Genomic DNA, 16,135 nt, shown 5'->3' on the forward strand with positions numbered 1-16,135 from the left:
CCTGGATCCTGCTATCCAGGGCCCAAGTCTAGTTGCTTTCTCCTCTGAATTGATTGCATGTACTTTAGGTACACTCCAGATTGGAATCTGGGGTACCCTTATCAGTCCCTAGTATATGGTATACTATGTACCCAGGGCATAGGTACCCCAGAGGCCTCTCCGTGGCTGCAGCATGTATTATGCCACCCCTGAGAGACCATTCAAACTGACACCACAGGTCTGCTACTGCAGCCTGTGTAAGGTGGTGTATGCACCCCTTACTTAGATATAGGTTCACTATATCTATTCTAAATCACTGCACATATAAACCCATCAGTCACCCCCATGGCAAGGCTTATCAATCCTGAAGACAGGGTGCTGGGTTTTATGTGAGAGGGTGCACCTGTATGAGCAGAGCCCCTCTGCAGCCTTCGGAACCTATTTTCCGGGGTTGTTTGTGATGTAGCCAACCATATATATTTAAGTACATTATACCCTCACGGTAAATGCTAACTTTAAAACGGCTGCTTAGAAACATGTCGTGTTTGGTGTCAAACACCTTGAAATCATACCTCCACACCAGTAACTGGTGTGGGAGGTATTATTCCTCCCTTCTAGAACCACTATTGTGGGTCACCGGGCTACCCGGTACCAGCTTTCTCGACCTGGGCATCACAAAATAGATGCTGCCAGCCACAGACATGCGTCTGCCCTCCTGCTGCTGAGCCAAGCTCAAGCAGGGGAAGGCTTGACAATAGGTTTCCTGTCACAGGGAGGTGTGACCATTTCCCAGACAGGATTTAGTGTATTTGGGCTGGGTGGGTGCACTCAGAGTGTTTGAAGTCTGCACTAGCGGCACATTTGGTGTCCCTGTGCATAGTTCAGTTGAAACCGGTTGCAGGAGCCATTTGCTCCTGCTCTGGCGTGAAACTGGACAAAGGACATGGGTGTAGCTACCCCTCTGTTCTGACGCTTACATAGGTGGGTCCCCAGAGTTTTTCCCACCCCTTCCTTGGGTATAAAGTAGGAACCCTGTCTACAGGACTTTAGATTTTACCTGGACTCTGCTACAGAAACAAAGTACTTTGACGATCTACACTACGCTGGATGACTAAAGAATCTCCCTCGGAGTAAAGGAGTTATTCCCCTGCAGCAGCAGGCACCTAAACACATCTGACCGGTTTGCATCTCCCGAGCTCCTGAGGACTCCGAAGATTTCTGCAACACAGGAGGTGGTTTCCCGAGGTCTCTGAGGTCTATCTGCTCTCTCAGCAATTCTGAGACCAGTATCCCTCTTGGGGACCGTGCAACCTGAACCCCTGTACACTGTGTACTTTAGCAGCAGCATATGCTTTTCAGCGATCCCTGAGGCTGTGCTTTGAGCTACTTGTAGTCCTGACCCGAGCAATATTTCCACCGAAGATGTCCGGCCTACACTCCACAAGTGTTCCGTAGGCTGGTATTTCGTGATTCAGCTCTAGGTCCCTTCGCTTTCCATGGTCTGTTGGCCTGTGGGTCCCTGTGAAGGTAATTGTGAGTTTGCTTGGGCTTTCCTGGTTGCTACAGACGTGCCCTGACTCTCCATTGCTTGGAGAGTCCCCAGGACCTTGCTGGTCCTCACCGAAGCATCTTTCCTCTGCTGCCCATGTGGGTTACAGTTGCCAGGGCTTGTTGGTGTTCGGTCCGGACACAGACCCCCCCCCAGCATTCGACATCCGTCATGGGACAGCTCACCTTCGGACTTTAGTCAACGTCTCCTGGTCCCCATGCCTTCAGAGTCAAGCATCCTACCTTCACCCCTGTAGCACCAGACTCTGTCCCCTCTGCTTTGAGGTTCTTCTCACCTCGGATCCAGGCTTGGATTCCACCGGACACTCCATCTTCCTGGCAGCAGCACTTCTTTGCATCACGCCGTTGAAAATGATGAAGGTTTCCGACACTACTTGACCCCTATGCACCCGGCTCCTCTGGGATAGGTAACACTGGTATCTCGGTACTCTCAAGGGTGCTGGCCTTAGAACCTTCTACGTTCCAAGGGGTTTGCTTAAAGTCCTCTCCGAAGTGTCCTTAAACTCTAAAATTCCTACAGCGACTTTCCCATAGAGTTGTACGGAGCTCGTGCCTGTGTTCACACACTGCACCCGTCCTCCGTGGGTCCCCTGTGTCACTACTTTGGGTGGTTCCTTGAGGTCCCAGCAATTCTACGTGCTCTACGTGCTCTAGGCACGGTCTAGTTAAGTTGTGGTTGTTATACCACTTTCTTAGTATCTGGTTTGGTCTGCCCCTGGAGCCTGTTGTGCATTGTGCTATTTACTGTCGTTCTATTGGTTTAATATTATGTGCTTTGTGCTCTAATCTCATAAAGAGGTTAGTAGAGAGCGTTTAGTAATAAATACATATGTTATGTATCTCTTGTGTGGTTCTCCTTTCATTTGGTAATTCAGGAGGTTCTTATCTGGTAAAACAAGCTGCTTTACATTCATTTGAGACTTAGCCTGAAGGCTGCTCTCCAAAGCTACCACTAGGATAGCTTTCAATAAAGGTTGTCTTTAACCTAATCATCAATAAGGGTTGTTTGGACTGGTACAAGGTGCCCACTTTAATTGGTGGTCAGCATATACCAGGCCAACTTCTCACATGCCCCATGTCGCGGTTGCACTTTAATAGCATCTGCGCACCTTTCTGTAGCCGCTGCTTGTCTAAAGAAAGGTGTGTGGCTGACATTAAAGTGAAAGCTCCGTATGAGGTACTTTTACAAAAAAATATTTGCAATGCAATAGGTCTTGCATTTGCGGGAGTTTAGGCTATAGTAATTCATAATGGCAATAGCTCAGTCTCGTAAATGCGGACCTATTTGATTGCAAAGAAGTGGCCGCGATTGTCCCGGGCTGCTTTGAAATTGAAAGCGTGCATGGCGCGCTGAATGTTACAGGAAAGCATGTTGTGCCAGAAACTCATTCAAGAAAATAATGCTTACAGACTAAACATACAGTGTAACAATAGAAGGGCCAGTCCTCATGAAAGGCTACAAATGAAGACCAGACGGTACTAAGGAGGTTGAAGGCAGCATTTACGAAGGACAATGACACAAAGCAATGAACAATATGGGCGGAGATGGGCGGGGTCTCAAAGCCATACTCTAATACACCATGCCTCACAGAGCAGTGCATGCGCTGCCCAGGATCGGCCTAAAAGCTGGATGAGACCTCACCGGAGCTTCACCCTACAACTGCAAAAGTGGGACATGAGCAGTGATCGATGCATTAGAAGAGGCAGATATCTGGGAACGTTTATGGAAATCGGTCACCCCATTAATAGAACTGCTCTGTCGAACTCCGGATATTTCTTTCGGGGCAGTGGAAAGAAGGTTCGGTTTACCTGAGAGGTAGGGTGAGGTGCAGATGGATGAAGATATGGCAGAGGGAGATGGAATGAGAACAATGCAGTTAGTATGCCCTGCCTATAAACCAAATACTTGCGACCGGCTACAATTTCCTTATAGTTAAATAGGATGGGGCGGCTGACTCCTCCTGCGAATTGTGGAGGTGGGCATTTCCAAGATGTCAACACTGGCTGTTGGGGTGGTGATAGTTGGGAGGGTTAGGAGTTATAGTTCGTTTGCAGATACAAATGCTGTAGCAACTGGGTGAGATGATGTGCAATAGTAAGGTTGCTTGGTACTAGCCCACTTGGGTTTTGAATCAGATTTGCGTGGCGTCACAGTCCTGATTTGAAAATCAGTCCCATTTACCGAGGCAAGCAAATGGCCAGTCCCCCAGGGAAGATATATTGCGATGACAGGAATCTGGGAGGCGAACTACCCAATTCTCCTATGTGAACTAGGTATCACAGTAGCTACTCTCATACACATTACTTCATAAAGTTAGTGGATCAGATGAGAACGTTGCTATGGAGTGGGGGTGGGAGTGTGCCGCTAATAGCTCTGATGAAACTGACTAGGAGGAGTGCACAAGGGCAGTGTTGCCCTTCCCAATATTCTAGAAATGATACTGGGCTTCCCCCGTTCACGAATAATTTATGATTGGGCCTTCGCTTCATTGGCTAAGCCATCGGGTCATTGTCAACAGACCTACAATGGGACCCTCGGGATACCCTGCTACACTGAAAGGAAAAATAGAGCATTTCGGCCACAACATACACCGGTGACATTGAAAGCATTAGAGAAAGGCACCTAATGTATCAAGTGCTGGTGAATTCAGTGACGGAAACATCACTATGGAACACTGTTATGAAACAAGTAGGCTGCCTAGGGGTATTCAAAAAATGGGATATAATTGGAAATGGCAAGGTAGGACACCTTACAGACCAGAGGGGATTGTTTCTTGGGAGCAGCTCCAGAATGAACATGCCGACACAGATATGTAGGTACATGCACTTGCAACGCACATCCTGAGGGGCTCACAACTGTAAGACTGTGGTCCCCATGAAAACCAGATACTACTTGCAGCACTAAGGTGGGAAGAGAGATCCCTCATATATAAAATGATATTAAATAATGAACAGGACCCACTGGTAAATTTTAAAGAACCATGGAAGAAAGATGTGGGACACTTTGAAGAAGGGGAATGGGAGCTGGCATTTAGTTCCCCATGAGAGGTCGCAATAAGCTGGATTTTGATTGGTCCAGTTAAGCGTATCCCATATAGCCGTCCTTACCAGAAACTTTATGGATAGGAAATACTCTAATGAATGGTTCTCAGGGATATGGGCAGCTACGTACAAATTGTATTGCCCCATAGTAGCATTTTTTTAGGGGAATTGGGGGTGGGTTTCGGGGTCGCTGTTAAAACAGAGGTGACACAAAGTCCAATATTGTATGTACCAGTTGTATTGGTGAAGGGGGGGAATATACCCTGGGCAAATGCAAAAATCTTATAATTTGCAACTAATGGTGTCTAGACAAAATATTGTGACACTGGGGTAAATCCAGACGACTGGATGCACAAAAATGGGATCACTATGATTGGTGCATGTTGGCTGAGAAGAATGTTTGAGGGGAGAGGATGTCCCATTAATTAGGAAACTCTATGGACGATTCTAAAATCATACAGCGGGTTAACCGCAGTTTTAAGAAAGAAAAGTATAATGGGGTCAAGTACAGTTCAAACAATAGAAGATACGATGGGAGGACAAAGTAATGATGTGTAACATATGCATACAAATGTGCAATCCAGTGTTCTGTGCTAGGTTTTCAATAAAAAAAAATATTGACTGGTTTAACTAAACAAGTCTATATTGGTGGGCGTTTCAATCTTATACCACTTGCCAAGTGGCCATACTCAGTCTTTGCTATATGGAATATTTTAAAACGTTCTTGCAATGCTCTGTAGAAATGTGGTATAGTTAATTGTAGAACAGCTAGATTTGGAGACTTTTAGGCAGCAAATACATTCATGAATTAATTATAACCAGTGATGGATATGCACCATTAATTATTTAATCGTAACAAATTGGCACTGAGAAAGCACAGACCAGGATAATTTGTATTGTTTCTTATAAATATGAATACTCTGCATTTTGGCGTGTCCTATTCTACTTATGTAATCATACCATAGGATTCAGAACTATCTAGTATTAGCTGACACATACTTATGGTTTCCTAGAAGAAATCATGTGCACATAAATTCTAAAATGTTGCTGTGGAGCACAATCAGACCTAGCCTTGATTATTATTTTTTTTCCACGTCGTCACTATGAATAGGTATACTGACAGGCTTGCTATTGCCACCTTCCTCAATTTAGCTGAGCTGTCACAAACTCTAGGTTTTTTCTCCTATTATAGTGTTTGTCAAACTCTCAGTTGGATCCATGTATTGAAATCAGTTTTATATCAACGGGCCTCACGATATGCAATGCTTTAAATTGTCGGCTTTCTCTTGCACACTTTACTTCAATACATAAGGTACCGTTCTGTGTGCCAAGCTTTTAAGTTTTAATCTAAAACTCTAGGGTTAAAAATATGAATTGGATGTCTGAAAGGGTGTGCCTTGACATATGAACAATCCGTTTGGGCTCCTATCTGTGCAACGAGCGCATTTGGACCTTTCCTTCTTAACTGTTGGGTTATATAGTGATTGGAGTGTTTAGAGCTAGAAGTGGTTTACAATGAAATGAAAATAGTTTCTTGCATGTGTTGAAAAGAGTAAAGCATGCACTTGTTCCCCGTGTTAGAAAGGATGCCTACGTCATGGATGCCACTGTAAGGACTGTACAAATGACTGCGAGCTGTGTCCGGTTTAATTTTGTGCGTATGCTTGTCATCACTGTGGAGGGTGGGCAGACATGTCTGCATGAAGTTGGTGAATGAATGCTCCAACCAAAGTTTCATGTTCTTCCAGCCTTGTATCTATGGGTTAGGATGATCTCAGATAAGTCATGTTCATTTTACTCAAAAGTTTTCTTACCACTTCCAGATTTTAAAGAGAGTTTACCAAAAGTGTATGCTGCAATCGAAGACGCTGACTTCTTAGCCATTGATGGAGAATTTTCAGGTATTGATTGTAGCTTCATTTTACAGACTTACAAGTTTGTGTATTTGGTCGTACATATGTTTCATCTGTTTTTAGTTGTTAGTATAAATAAGGAAATTCTTCATGAGCTGCATGAAGGTCCCGAAAGAGGATCAAATGAGCACAAGAAAATGCATATTGTGTACAGAGGAAAGATTAACAATATTGTAATTTGCTTTCACTTACGTCTTGAAGATTATAGTTGATTGGCATGTAGTGCAGATTTTCTACCACTGTACAGTGAAACATGCGACAGGATATAGGAACGTTTAGCAAATTTTACTTCCTATAGCAGTGAGCTGAAAGCCTGGGCTGTGGGAGATGCCAGAGAAAATAAGATTGAGTTTAGGATGAAAGATTAATCAGTGCTTAATAAGGTCATTGTACCTTCTTAACAAGAGCTGTGTCTCAGTGGGGAGTAAGGGTAATTTGAGTAGGCTGCCATCAATTAAACAATGAGTCTAAATTAGTGTGCTAGATATTAGAGGTCCGGAGCTAAATAGACTGCCCTGTAGAAATTAACATTAGATTGGAAAACAGCAGACTTGTTAGTTTGTGTACTGCTTATGTTTTTAATGTGTTGCACACCTGTGTTCACTCTTTCTGAGTGATTTAAGATTGGTTGCAATATACTTATGTATGTAACATAGTTTAGTTACCAAAATTATTTCATATGAGGGAGTGCTCTGGATAATTACAAAAACATCAAATAGATTAATAACTTTTGTGTTGAATATCCTCGATCTTCTATCTTCTATCTTCCTTTCTTGAGGCTAGGGATCAAAGGGTCAAAATGGGCAAATATCTCTCCTCTGCAAAGTCTTTGCAATGTGGGGTGCCACAAGGGTCGGCCCTCAGCCCGACCCTATTCAACATTTACGTGGCACCTCTGGCTAGACTAGTAAGATCTCAGGGGATGGAAGTAGTGTCGTACGCAGATGACACTCAGATCATGGTGTCCCTGTCACAGTCTGTCAGCACCACAGCGCTCGGCTTCAGGAATTGCATGCAGTCGGTTGCCGACTGGATGACTCTCAATTCCTTGAAGCTGAACGGCGATAAGACCGAGGTGCTGATCTTTGGAAAGGACAGGGACGCCTGGTCCAGTGAATGGTGGCCGGCATCCCTAGGAACCTGTCCGACCCCGTCACAATCGGCAAGAAACTTGGGTGTCATCTTTGACGCTGAGCTAGCTATGAACCTACAGATTAATAGAACTGTGGCCACCTGCTGGGGAGTTCTAAAAATCCTTCGTAGAATAGCTCATTACTTATCACCACAGGCGAGAAAGCAAACAGTCGTAGCACTGGTTGGATCTCGCCTTGATTACTGCAATGCGCTGTATACGGAGATTAACAAGGGACTGTTACTCCGTCTGCAGGTAACCCAGAATGCAGCAGCAAGATTTGTCTTGGATCTGCCTCTCTCTGCCTCTGCCACATTAGCCAGGAAGACTCTTCATTGGTTGCCCATCGAACAACGCATCTCCTTCAAAGTTATCTGTTTAATTCATAAGGCTCTGACAGCAGACTTGGCCGATGGACTGGGATCTTTGCTGCTTAATTATGTACCCAGCAGATGCCTTAGATCCTCGCAACAAAACCTCCTGGTTATCCCCCGCATTAAGAAGACAAGATGGGGAGGTAGAGCTTTCGCATCGGTGGCTCCTAGATTATGGAATGCTCTTCCCTCTGAGCTTAAAACTATAGCATCTCTGCCCTCGTTTAAGAAAGCCCTTAAGACTTGGCTCTTCGGGAAAGCATACTACTAAACTGCGCATGGTGATTCAATTTATTATGTTAGGCGCCTTGATGCCCCTCGGGCCAAGTTTGCGCGTTATAAATCTATTTCATTTCATTTCATTTCAATATGCTAAAGGTTCCAGACCATTCTTCTCTAGACAAATGTACACACCCATAATATTGAAGAAACTGCACCGATGAGAGGTGCCCTAGGTGTGAAGTCTATTCCAAGTTTTATACCTGATGAGATTGCATCTGCAAGAAGGACATAGGTGAGAGACGCATCGTAGTGGCCCTATGTCTGGTAGCTTATAGGAATTGTAAAGTGCAGGGTGCATAGAAAGAAATCTGGGCTCGGTGATGTCAACTTTGACACATTTTAACCAATAGTCTTCTTTTTTTTTTAATTAGGGATCAGCGATGGACCATCTGTCAGTGCACTAACAAATGGCTGGGACACACCGGAAGAGAGGTACCAGAAGCTGAAAAAGGTATGTTGTATGCATACTCAAAATATAGGGACCTGTTGTCACATCTTAGATCTATTTTTACCAGCATGGGAACAAACGTTGAATTGATAGAATAGTTTGGCATACTAAATCAGAAATACTTGCAATTGTCCTCATGGTTCATGTTAAAAAACCTTGTCAATCTTATTGTATGTACACTATACCAAATAGCTGAAGCAGTATCTGTCTGCTGTGCATCAGTGAATGGAGACTACTTTCTAAAACCTAATGCTGCTAAGACGGAATACCAGTACCATCCTTTACACAGCGTGAAATTCAATTATTTGCTAATGTTATTTAGATGCCTTCTAAAAATAGATATAAATAATCAGTTCATACTTTTGTCATGTATCAATAATGTATGCTTGAGGCCGCAATGAAATTAGATAAATGTAGGGCAATCCACTCTATTAAAGGAATGGTCCACGGACAGATGTGTTTTAGAGAGTCCATCTCCAAATGATTAATCTTTAAGGAAAAGTGTAAATATTATTCATGTTTCCGCCTCTGGCATGTTAAGTACACGAGACCATCTTCAGGACTAGTTTTGCATATAATATTGTTGCTGGTCCCTAGTGAGACATTTCAGTCTACATAAAAAGAGCCGGATTCGGAAAGTATAGGAAGGATTTATGATGCTCTCAATTGGCTAAACATTTATAAGTGCACTCAGGAAGGCAGTTCCTTTGATCTGGTGAATAACATTTGAAACCAAGCAAATTGGGAAGTGAGCGTCTGGATCGCTCGCTTACACCACAGCATTCATTGTCCAACCAATAAGTTCCGGATTCACTTGCGATATTTGCCAGTGCTCTCTTGCTCCACCCCACAAATCAGTGTATATTATTGGCACTTGTGTGTTGCAATGTTTGGTCGATAAAGCTATTTGGTGTATTAACACAATGAAATGTAAGTTACAGAAACCATACTGCCTCGTGGTGTCTTTTTATGGCTTATTTTCTTTGTGGTCTGTTGATTGTCAGCTCTTTCTAGAATGTTCTGATTTGTCTCACCTAGCACTTTGTTTTTGCAGCATTCCATGGACTTTCTGTTGTTCCAGTTTGGACTCTGCACTTTTAAGTATGATCACACAGAATCCAGGTATTAGCAACCATAGCCCCAGTGAATATGTATGCATTTATAATATATCGCTGTATTTTATGTTAGGTTTCATTTATGCTGATATTAGTTTTGCTCTGAAAGTAGGAAAAACCTCATTTCCTTAGTCATTTTGCTTTATCTTCATTTGTTGTGAGGGAAAAATGCTTTTTATAACTGCTTTGTTCACGTTATCCTCATCAGAGCATCTCTAAGTACAGACTGCATTTAACACGTAATGAGCACAGAACAGACTGAGCTCTGTAATGTTAAGTTTTTTAGTTTTGAAATCTTTACTTTACCTGTGGCCCAAATTTGAAGAGATTATACATAATGTCTATCCAAAAAGTAAACCTAGCTGGGAAACCTTGTACGCATGCCATAGATTACAGTGAAAAGGGAACCAGGTAGTACATTTTTCAAAATTAAATCAAATTTGTTGATGATCTGGGCTTGATGGTACTGAAGGTATTTTAGATGTAATTCCGAATGCAGGTCTACATTTTCCTTTGAGGGGTTTTCAACCGGCCTGTTTGCTACAATGTGCAAATGTTCTTCTTTGAGAGGTGCATTTATACTAATTAACTTTTTGCAACGCTTTCTTCACAGATATATAATGAAGTCATTTAATTTTTATATTTTTCCGAAGCCTTTCAACAGAAGTTCCCCTGATGTAAAGTTTGTTTGTCAGGTGTGTATACCCGAAACGTTTACAAGTTAATTTTTTCACATTTGTACATTCAATTATATGGCTCTTCCTAACACCACATAGGCTGGACGGAGAAAAACACCTGCAAATTTTTTTAGTGTTAGTGTTTTCATAGGGTGTAGATATTGATGATAGAATTAGCAATTGAGTTATTATACTACTTGACCTCATCTCGACTGATTTACACCTCTGATGTACACGTTCTATAAACCTAACCTGCTACCTTTATAATTTTGGTTAGATTTATTCGTGGTCACCATGTGAGATCATAATTGTCACTGAAAAATAGACCGTAAGACTAGAAAGCAGAAACTGTTTAGCTATTTAAGGATCAACTATTGGGTGGCTTTGAAATTTTGTATAGATGTCAGTGAGCAGGGTTAAGATTGCTACTTCTGTTTTGCCTAGAGTTGTCAATTGTATTGTATGATTTGTAAATTCTATTTCTCACATACAGAACATTTGAAGAATAATTGAAGATTATGCAATGATTCCTCCCAATATGAAAATTGTATTGAACCATAATCAAACTGCTCTGTCATGGATGAGATCTGTGCTAGACTATTCTTACCCTCAAATAGCATGTACCCTAAACAAAGGTATAAGCACATTTTAAAATTGGGTGCTCTAGTCCACTAACAATGACAGTAGTCGTGGCCTTTTGAAGTGACCTGGGACAGACTTGTCTGATTAATCAAACTATTGACCAAATTTACCGTATCTGACTCTGCTACTAGTGGGGTGTGCTGCAGTTGAGCATGTATAGCCTTTCTTTGAGCATCTTTACAAACCAGGCCTCACTCAACACTAAGAAGCACAAAGGTAGTTCTCTGAATTCTAGACTAAGAACAGAAATTGGTCACAGTTCGGTCGCCATTGCTCATAAATCATTGACCACCCACCTGATAGCACTGGAACAGATCATAATAGTTTTGACAGGTGGTACGCAGGCCATGGCAATGTTATATGTTTAATAGCCATGAGGGGTTTAAGCCAACTTAGCACTGGTCGGGAAGGTTATGCAGTCAGGACATACCTGATGATTGCAACATTTACAAAATGCAGCACCCAGAAATCTGCTGCACAACAGACCATGGGATAGTGTATCAGTTGCTATTGCATTATTTCACTGGCAGCCATCCAGAAAAGTTGCAGTCGTGCATATGACCCTGTCGCCTAGGCGCTATGTTCCGTCTGAGTAGAGCAAGGATACCCCGAGACGACGTAAGTGTACTAAGGTTTTATTTATAGATGCAGGGACAGTTTCTTGTTCTCTCGCTCTCCCGACTCGTCGGTTGGGGACGTCTGCTCGTACTCTACTCCTCTTTTCTGGAGTCGGTCTCAGCGGGAACCCTCCGAGGGACATGTAAGGAAGGGAACACCAATATATTAGGGGATTATCCTGTCCTGCTACGAGTTGAGGGGGGGAAGGGTAGTGAGGAGTCACCGGGGTTCCGTCACCAAACAACACACGTGGGATCAAAGCAACTCGGTGAGTGAGGGATTCCTGACATAGAACCTCCCCCACAACCCTGTGACCTCCCCAGAAAGAAAACCACCCGTCTATCTCCCTCCCCGTGTGGATAAGAAGCCCAGGATCCGGCCCCGTACCTTTCCCAGCCACGCTCCTCCAGGCGCGTGGCGGGGCGAGACGCCGTGAAGTTGGCCTCCTGGCTCTGCCGCTCTCTCCTCTCCGCTCCGTCCGACCTCCGAATCCCGACCTCCTCTCTCCTCTCCGCTCCGTCCGACCTCCGAATCCCGACCTCCTCTCTCCTGCTCGCTCTCAGGCTTCTTCGCTCCGCTCTCTCCTGCTACGACCTCTCCTCCTCCGGCTTGCGCGCCTTCGTCTGTCCTGACTTCCGCCTTAGGGTGTTCGGTAGTCTCTGATTGGCCCGGTGTCTGTGACGTCATTGGAGGCGTTTCGGTTGTTACTGCGAGCCAGTCCACGTTAAAGGGACCGCCAGCACCCTGCATAGGAGGTTGAAAGGGTCCGTCAGCGAGGGGTTCCCCATAATGTGCCTCTGTTTCGGTAACTTGGCGACAGACCCTCTAAACAATTGCTTATACGGTCTCCCTTTCCTACATGTGTAGAGCATCCTGTATTTGCCAAAGTTTGGCTTACAAAATATTAATTAAAATACTGTCCTGGCGCCAGGTTTTTTCGGTGCTGGCTATTTGGAAATTGAATAGTCTTCCTGGCAGCTTAATAGGGTCCTTAAAAGTACCCCTATATTCAGTTTTGGTCATTAATTGTTTAATGTAATTTCAGCCATTCCCTTGAGTTGGCATCAGGGAGTCACATGTGGAAAGGCACTGCACCATATAATTGTACCTTGTAAAATTAAAAAACAACATATTTGATCAATAATCTAATTGTAAGTATGCTGTGTGAATTCTTTATACCATTTTTCCATTTGTTTTAAAAAACAAAAAACGAATATGTGTTATGTATGTGTTTCGTTTGTCGTTGCAGAGTTCAAGTATTGACTTTCTGGCTAATCAGGGATTTGATTTTAATAAAGTTTTTTGCGAAGGTAAGTGTTTCTTTCAATGACAGTACTTTTAAAAAATGTCAGTGTATTTTACCTTCTCCAAATTTTTTGTTGAATTCTATGTACTTCACTTTTTACTTATTCCTTATTTTTGTAACTTCAATCTTTTTCTTATTTTTTTTTATCTTTTTCGTTTGTAACTTAAACATCTCGTCCTTGACTAGACTGGTCAAGTCTTTTCGGATTTGAAAATGTTTGATGTTTTATAATGAACTTGTGTATGTCTATTCTTCCTTCTTGCTTGTTAGAATGAATAAATGTGTCTTAAATATTTGCTTTTAGTGCGCGCTTTGTATAGCTAGTTTAAGTGCTGCAGGTGTTAACTTACACCTATTAAAAATAAATATTTACCAATTAATTCTGTGTAAGGAGATCATTTTAATAAGAATTAATAACTGTCTATATATGTAGCCAGTCCTTTTTAGGTATTGGATAACTTCTTTTCTTCAAGTATCTTGTTGGACACCTAAAAAAAAAAAAGTGTCCTTTGTGGGAAACTATGTACTAGGTCTGCAAAATCCCGCATTTTCAATTCTCTATAGAGGTCCCTTTGGTGGGGTTGAGTACAAGGTTAAAGGAGATCATTATTGGTATTTCAACCAACAAATCCTCTTTCTCAACTTCAGCTATCACATAACATATAGAAACAATGTAATGGTTAAAGTTATAAGCGAGATTCCATACTGTGACCAGGCTGCCCGCCTCCATGATTGATGTCTTGGTAGTAAGACTGCAAGTATGCAGATTATACTTCAGTCTCTATAGTCTTCGAAGAGATTATATTATACCCTTGGTGGAACTCTCTGGCAGCATGCCTGGACACATCTTTCTGTTCAAGATTCTTGGCCTTAGGTTTACATGCATCCTATAAACAAAACTGTTGATGATCTACAGGCTTACAAAAATGGAGCCTCAGGGCTTGCTTTATCAAGTTCCCATGTCTTAATGTAACCCTACAAAGTCTTCCAGTCTGTTAAGAGCAGCTGTGGAACTCAGGAATTGAACTCATGTTTCAGATATGTAGATAACACTGACTTTTTAATAGAAGATATGTAAAGGTTCCCCGAAGCCAAAATCTGACCTTTTGTTTTAAAAATAAAGGCTTTCACTCTTGTTATGCTCTGAAACCTGTAGTCTGCTGGACGCAAGATGAATTACAATGTATATGGGAATGAAAAAAGCTTCTTGTAATTGTTCCCAGCAAATGTTTTACTAAGTATCAGGTGTCTCTTGTAAGCCTTTTCAAAGTGCCTCAATATGAAAAAAATCAAATGGTCTAAAAGAAAGTGATGACAGTGGATGATAATCAGCAAAGATGAAAACTGGTAACATTCACAGCGCACAAGGATTCTTGTTCCACATCCTGTTATCCATTACAAGTTTTGTTCCTCTTGGCAGTCCAAAAACTGCTGAAGACCTAAATGCACCATGCTGTAATAGTTCTTCTTGCAGGTTTAGCAGAGTTTTTCCCTTATGGGGTTGACGCAAGTCTTAATCGGATGACCTGTTGATCAGAGTAAATTCATGAAATGCCTGACTTAACCGAATAGTCTTTATCTTCTTGCTCAACTTTAAATGTCTAAAATTAGGGCTTTACTGTTCTAATGATGTTCCCGCTAACGCTACCTGTTGAGAGATGCCTACCCCATCCGGTTATAGACTGCTGATTATACTGTTTTTGCATTGTTAACCTAGACACCATTCCAGTTTTTTTTTTTTTTTTTTTTTTTTTTTTGAAACCGTTTATTGCAGTTTATAAAAGTTACAGGTATGGGCCTACAACCACACGGCCGGCCGCTAGAGCATCAAAAGCATATTACATACATACAGCAAAAAGTCTCTCAGCGGTGCACCGTAGGAAAACAGGGGTAGTCTATGGTGCAGGCCTCATAGCTCCATGCCCACAGTACGGTTCCATTTTCTTAAAACAAAACAACATCAACAAACCACAACCGCAAGGCAACCCGCGATCCAAAGTGACAACACGTGCTTCATAAGTGGGGGATCCAAACAGCAGCAAAACTCTGAAGAGGGGGACGGGAGTAGATCAGGGACTGGGGGACCGCGCGCCCGCGGCCGAGGGAGGGGGGCCATCTAGGGAGACGGAGCAGGCGAGGCAGCCGGTAGCAGTGGCGGCTCACAAATACCCCCGCGGTAGGCGTTCCAGGGGCCCCAGAGTTTCATCCACGCCCCAGGCTTACCCCTCGCCACATACACCACCTTTTCACGAAACATACACCAATCCATATGCTCTTTCCAGGCCGACACCGCAGGGGGTCTCTGGGATCCCCACAATTGAGCAATATCACGCTTAGCTATCATGTATCCCAGAGTCACCCACCGCGTCTGCGGGACCGAATAGTCATTAGGTTCCCAGACATTCAGCAAGCATCTCCTCGCTTCAGGCAGCAGCGCGACACGCGTAACCACTCGCAAAACCTCATGCACACCACGCCAGAATCGCTCCACCTTCGGGCACTCCCACAGTATATGCATGAAAGTCGCCAACGCACCACAGCCACGCTTACACATTCCATCACCGGCAAAACCCATACGTAGAAGCCTTGGCCCCGTCACGTAGACCCGGTGGAGGATCTTGAGCTGGACGAAACGAAGGCGAGCCGGGATGGCCACCTCTTTCGGAGAGGCCACCGCGGAAATCCAATCCTCGTCGTCCAGCTCCAGCCCGTCGGCAACCCAAGCCTCGCGGAGACTAGTCAGCAGGCACGATCTATCGTTGATCAATTTTTTGTATATGAGGGAGATCGTGCTGTCCGGAACATGGCCATCTAGCACTCTGTCCTCCAGGGGGGAAGACTCCGGAATGGATGCAACATCCGGGAAGACGGAGCCCAGCGCATGGCGGACCTGTAGGTACCGAAAGTACTCACTGCCCTGCAGCTGAAACTCCGCCTGCAGCGTCTCAAAAGTTTTGAATCCCCCCCTCGTCCAGAGATCTCCCACCGTGCTGATTCCGATCGTGTCCCACTTCTCGAAGCCCTTCGACGTCCACAGG

At 43.5% G+C, this 16,135-nt stretch overlaps 1 protein-coding gene across 2 annotated transcripts in view; it reads left to right on the top strand.

The window, feature by feature from the left end:
* Positions 1-16,135, top strand: part of PARN (poly(A)-specific ribonuclease) — an 806,720-nt gene that overhangs the window by 64,919 nt on the left and 725,666 nt on the right. For both annotated transcript variants that reach the window (XM_085628287.1, XM_085628288.1), the window contains exons 2-6: positions 6,414-6,491; positions 8,663-8,742; positions 9,794-9,861; positions 10,468-10,549; positions 13,041-13,101. In XM_085628287.1, coding sequence (XP_085484413.1) covers positions 6,414-6,491; positions 8,663-8,742; positions 9,794-9,861; positions 10,468-10,549; positions 13,041-13,101 — 369 coding nt within the window. The remainder of the gene's footprint in view (positions 1-6,413; positions 6,492-8,662; positions 8,743-9,793; positions 9,862-10,467; positions 10,550-13,040; positions 13,102-16,135) is intronic.

Source organism: Triturus cristatus, chromosome 10 (genome assembly GCF_964204655.1).
Source record: "Triturus cristatus chromosome 10, aTriCri1.1, whole genome shotgun sequence".
Lineage (NCBI taxonomy): Eukaryota > Metazoa > Chordata > Amphibia > Caudata > Salamandridae > Triturus > Triturus cristatus.